This window comes from Ovis canadensis, chromosome 21 (assembly GCF_042477335.2).
Source record: "Ovis canadensis isolate MfBH-ARS-UI-01 breed Bighorn chromosome 21, ARS-UI_OviCan_v2, whole genome shotgun sequence".
NCBI lineage: Eukaryota > Metazoa > Chordata > Mammalia > Artiodactyla > Bovidae > Ovis > Ovis canadensis.
This window is the reverse complement of record NC_091265.1, coordinates 28380393-28386492: the sequence shown is the minus strand read 5'-3', so window position 1 is coordinate 28386492 and position 6100 is coordinate 28380393. Positions and strand designations below refer to the sequence as shown.

General features: G+C 42.0%; 1 protein-coding gene across 1 annotated transcript; it reads right to left on the bottom strand.

Moving 5' to 3' along the window:
• Window positions 1–2286: 2286 nt before the first annotated feature.
• On the bottom strand, window positions 2287–5814 carry LOC138426392 (uncharacterized). The gene has a single exon (XM_069564887.1). It carries the CDS (start codon window positions 3085–3087, stop codon window positions 2473–2475), a length of 615 nt encoding a protein of 204 aa, XP_069420988.1. The 5' UTR covers window positions 3088–5814; the 3' UTR covers window positions 2287–2472.
• Window positions 5815–6100: the final 286 nt, after the last annotated feature.

The following is a 6100-nucleotide window of genomic DNA, read 5'->3' as shown; positions in this document are numbered from 1 at the left end:
ATCCAACCGTCTTGTCCTCTGTCGTCCCCTTCTGCCTTCCATCCTTCCCAGCATCAACGTCTTTTCTAATGAGTCAACTTTTCATGTCAGGTGGCCAAAGTATTGGAGCTTCAGCCTCAGCATTAATCCTTCTAATGTATATTCAGGATTGATTTCCTTTAGGATTGACTGGTTTCATCTCTTTGCAGTCCAAGGGACTCTTAAGAGTCTTCTCCAACACCACAGTTCAAAAGCATCAATTCTTCAGTGTTCAGCTTTCTTTATATTCCAGCTCTCACATTCATACATGACTACTGAAAAAAAAAAAATGGCTTTGACTAGATGAACCTTTGCGGGCAAAGTAATGTCTCTGCTTTTTAATACACTGCCCTTTTTATAGTTTGTGATAAAAAATAATTTTATCTTTCAAAAATTAATGGTTGAATGTTCTACGTACACCTATTTCTGTTCCAACAAAGTGTGCCTTTTGAGACAGTACCTTTTTTCTTAAGCCTCTTTAGAAATATAGATATCCAGGGAGGGGCTGAATCGTTACACCATTGTTAGTCATCACTGTGATGGAGCTGTTGAAAGTATTTAGAACTAACAAAAGGTATTGGAGAAGGAAATGGCAACCCACTCCAGTGTTCTTGCCTGGAGAATCCCAGGGATGGGGGAGCCTGGTGGGCTGCCGTCTATGGGGTCGCAGAGAGTCGGACATGACTGAAGCGACTTAGCAACAGCAGCAGCAGCAACAAAGGGTGTATGGTGTATGTCGTGTCTGTCTTAGGCTAGAAAGAGGATAGGGGTCAGCAGGTAGAATTGGAGATTAGGCCCTGAATAAAACAATGTACATGAAAGGGTAGATATGGGTACTGTGTTCATGTTAGTATAAGGGCCCTGGGTATCAAAAATAGGAAACACAGAGGAGCCCTTCATGTGAAGATTGTCTATCTGGAGCTACAGAAGTGGGATTCTAGAACTGATTCTGCGACTAACCTGCTCTCAAAAAGTCCCATCCCCTTTCTGGGCCTCAGTTTCATCATTTATAAAAAGTAAATATATTCTAAAATCCATTTCAGTTTTTCTTCAACTAGAAACAAACCCTCATGTTTGTGTGTGTGTTCTGATTTCCTGTCCTCCGATTACAACTGAAAAACATATGTAGATAACAATAACCAAACTAGCAACCCTTACAGTCCTCTAAAGTTTCATGCAGTTTGGTGTCATAGGCTGCAGAGCAAAATTAAGGCTGATCTGAATTAGGCTTCAGGGACACAGCTCTGCGCCTCAGTCTTCTCATTTATAGAATGACTGTGTGTACTCTAAGGTTCCCTGTAGTTCTCACATTTTATGACCATGAAATCTTAAAACTTAGCAGTGTTACTTTAGTTCTCACTGCCTCTGGGTTTGCACCTGTTCTGACATTGAGTTTTGTAATTTTAGTGAGCCGCTATTCACTCAGTGCCTTCTCTGTGCCATGACTTTTAATGTAGGGTATTTTCCTACTCTATTTAAGGATTTTTATAGTACTGCTGACTGACCTTTATACCTTTACAGGTATGGGAAAATCACACCATGCCTCCCCCTCTCATCCTGATAACATATTCCAAGATATGCAAGATCTCATTTCAATGAATATTAGAAGTAGTGCTAGACGGGGAAAGAAAGGGGAAGATGTATATTGCTCTAACATGATATGTGAAGGGAGAGGAAATAACATTTGAGGGCCAACAGTTGTGAACATCAAAGTGGTATATTGTCACCCTACTTATTTAGCTTATATGTAGACTACATCATGCGAAATGCCAGGCTGGATGAAGTACAAGCTGGAATCAAGATTGCTGAGAGAAATATCAATAACCTCAGATATGCAGATGACACCACCCTTATGGCAGAAAGTGAAAAACTAAAGAGCCTCTTGAAAGTGAAAGAGAAGAGTGAAAAAGCTGGCTTAAAACTCAGCATTCAGAAAACTAAGATCATGGCATCCGGTCCCATCGCTTCATGACAGATAGATGGGGAAACAATAGAAACAGTGACAGACTCTTCTTGGGCTCCAAAATCACCACAGATGGTGACTGCAGCCATGGAATTAAAAGACGCTTGCTCCTGAAAATAAAAGCTATGACAAACCTAGACAACATATTAAAAAGCAGAGACATTACTTTGCAAACAAAGGTCTGTCTAGTCAAAGCTATGGGGTTATTTTTCATTTCAACATTTATTTCTTTAAAGGAATGGATTTTGAAGAGAAAAAACATAGGGCAGAGAGGTATGGAATAGAAAATAAATACAAATGTAAGCTGTTTTACTAATTGCTTTATAACCACAAACTAGTACAGAGAATGCCCTGTACAAAACACAATAAAGGTTCAAAGATGGAGGTGTTCCCTTAGGCAAGGCTGAAGACTTCAGTCTCTGGTGTTTGGAATTTAGGCTGCAGTCCTTGTTTTTGGATGGATCACTGGGTGTGTGGCACAGTCCATGCTTTTAACCAGATTTGAACAGGAGAATGGCCACTTGGTCCAGGTAGAAGTAGATGAAGTGTTCGGTTTCATGTGTCACATAACTACCAAAGTTCCTCCCCACGATGCAGTGCCAGGTGGGGTTGTACTTGTCAAACTCCTCCTTGATATGGGCCACAATGTCCTTCTCTATATTATACTTTTCCAATGCCTGAGTAGCACACTCCATCGAGTCCTGTTGCATCTCCTCCAACATATTGACATTCTTGATTACAGCCTTTTGGTCACACATGGTTACCAAGGAGCAGGGGCTGGCCGACTGCAACGGTCTCCTGAGGGAGGGGCGAAGCTCACACCCGTGTACAGAGACAGTTGCTACCAAAGCCGTGGCGCATCTCAAAGCTATGGTTTTTCCAGTAATCATGTATGGATATGAGACTTGGGCCATAAAGAAAGCTGAGCCCTGAAGAATTGATGCTTTTGAACTGTGATGTTGGAGAAGACTCTTGAGAGTCCCTTGAACTGCAAGGAGGTCAAACCAGGCAATCCTCAAGGAAATCAGTCCTGAATTTTCACTGGAAGGACATGCTGAAGCTGAAGCTCTGATATTTTGGCCAACTGATGTGAAAACCTGACTCATTACAAAAGACCCTGATGCTGGGACAACAGAGAATGAGACGGTTGGATGACATCAAGTTTGAGCAAGCTTCGGGAGTTGGTGATGGACACGGGATCACAAAGAGGCAGACATGACTGAGCGACTGAACTGAACTGATGTGTTAGGCATTTTGTACACGTCTATCTTTAGATCAGGGTTTCCCAGGTGGCTTGGTGGTAAAGAATTCACCTGCCAATGCAAGAGACACGGGTTTGAGTCCCGGGTCAGGAAGATCACCTGGAGGAGGAAATGGTAATGCACTCTAGTATTCTTGCCTGGAGAATACCATGGATAGAAGAGCTTGGAGGCCTCAGTCCATGGGGTTGCAAAGACTCAGACATGACAGAGCACGTGTGCCACACACGCATACCCATTCAGAAACCCACTTAAAACGCTTAGGCCAGTGTTTTTATCTGGATAGAGAAAGATGATGAAAAAATTTTCCTTGTCTCATAGTGGAGAAGAATGATGTGTAAAAATTCCACATATGGAATGATAACTACCCTCATAAAGTTGTGAGGATCAAATTGCTTAAAGGAAAATGGGATGCCTTATAAACTATAAAGTTTTCTAAACACATCTAGCCCCTACCTTTATATAAAGTCCTCAGGGCCTCTCACAGTCTAACTAGAGAACCTATTTGGATGCTTACCTAATCTCCGATAGTGTCCTCCCTTTTACATAGAGTAAATAGAGAGTAGGACTGCACCCAGGCTTATCAAAGAAGAAACTTGGTTTACTAGTAAAACTGGAAACCTGGGGCCAAACTGTGGTGGAGGTAATGAAGATAATGTAAACAGCAGGGAGGGAACACAGCTCCACCCATCAACAGAAAATTGGATTAAAGATTTATTGAGCAAGGCCCCGACCATCAGAACAAGACCCAGTAATCCCCTCAGTCTATCCCATCAGGAAGCTTTTATAAGCCTCTTATCCTTCTCTATCAGAAGGCAGACAGACTGAAAACCACCATCACAGATAACTAACCAGTCTAATCACATGGACCACAGCCTTGTCTAACAATAAAACTATGAGCCATGCCTTCTGGGGCCCCCCCAAGATGCACAGGTTATGGTGGAGAATTCTGACAAAATATTGTCCACTAGAGACGGAACTAGCAAACCACTTCAGTATTCCTTCCTTGAGAACTCCATGAACAGTATGAAAAGGCAAAAAGATAGGACACTGAAAGATGAACTCCCCAGGTCAGTAGGTGCCCAGTATGCTACTGGAGATCAGTGGAGAAATAATTCCAGGAAGAATGAAGAGATGGAGCCAAAGCAAAAGCAACACCCAGTTGTGGATGTGACTGGTGATGGAAGCAAAGTCTGATGTTATAAAGAGCAATATTGCATAGGAACCTGGAATGTTAGGTCCATGAATCAGGGCAAATTGGAAGAGGTCAAACAAGAGATGGCAAGAAGGAACATCAACATTCTAGGAATCAGTGAACTAAAATGGACTGGAATGGGTGGATTTAACTCGTATGACCATTATATCTACTACTGTGGGCAAGAATCCCTTAGAATAAATGGAGTAGCCATCATGGTCAACAGAAGAGTCCGAAATCCAGTACTTGGATGAAGTCTCAAAAATGACAGTATGATCTCTGTTTCCAAGGTAAACCATTCAATATCATGGTAATCCAAGTCTATGCCCCAACCAGTAATGCTGAAGAAGCTGAAGTTGAACGATTCCATGAAGACCTACAAGACCTTCTAGAATTAACACCCCAAAAGATACCCTTTTCATTATAGGGGACTGGAATGCAAAAGCAGAAAGTCAAGAAACACCTAGAGTAACAGGCAAATTTCAGAGAAGGCAATGGCAACTCACTCCAGTACTCTTGCCTGGAAAATCCCATGGATGAAGGAGCCTAGTAGGCTGCAGTCCATGGGGTCTCTAAGAGTCGGATATGACTGAGCGACTTCACTTTCACTTTTCACTTTCATGCATTAGAGAAGGAAATGGCAACCCACTCCAGTGTTCTTGCCTGGAGAATCCCAAGGAGGGGGAGCCTGTTGGGCTGCCGTCTATGGGGTCGCACAGAGTTGAACACGACTGAAGTGACTCAGCAGCAGCAGCAGCAGGCAAATTTGATCTTGGAGTAAAGAATGAAGCAGGGCAAAGGCTAATAGAGTTCTGCCAGGAGAATGCACTGGTTATAGCAAACACCCCCTTCCAACAACACAAAAGACTCTACACATGGACGTCACCAGATGGTCAATACCGAAATCAGATTGATTATATTATTTGCCACCAAAGATGGAGAAGCTCTATACAGTCAGCAAAAACAAGATCAGGAGCTGACTGTGGCTCAGATCATAAACTCCTTATTGCCAAATTCAGACTTAAATTGAAGAAAGTAGGGAAAACCATTAGACCTTTCAGGTATGATCTAAATCAAATCCCTAACGATTATACAGTGGAAATGAGAAATAGATTTAAGGGACTAGATCTGATAGACAGAGTGCCTGATGAACTATGGATGGAGGTTCATGACGTTGTACAGGAAAGAGAGATCAAGACCATCCCCAAGAAAAAAGATATACTAAAAAGCAAAATGACTATCTGAGGAGGCCTTACAAATAGCTGTGAAAAGAAGAGAAGCCAAAAGCAAAGGAGAAAAGGAAAGATATACCCATTTGAATGCAGAGTTCCAAAGAATAGCAAGGAGAGATAAGAAAGCCTTCTTCAGTGATCAGTGCAAAGAAATAGAGGGAAACAACAGAATGGGAAAGACTAGAGATCTCTTCAAGAAAATTAGAGATACCAAGGGAACATTTCATGCAAAGATGGGCACAATAAAGGACAGAAATGATATGGACCTAACAGAAGCAGAAGATATTAAGAAGAGGTGGCAAGAATACACAGAAAACTCTACAAAAAAGATCTTCACCACCCAGATAATCACGATGGTGTGATCACTTACTTAGAGCCAGACATCCTGGAATGTGAAGTCAAGTGAGCCTTAGGAAGCATCGCTATGAACAAA

Bases quoted from the DNA above. Each gene is read 5' to 3' on its own strand.
- LOC138426392 (XM_069564887.1), bottom strand. From the start codon at position 3,087: ATGAGTCAGGTTTTCACATCAGTTGGCCAAAATATCAGAGCTTCAGCT.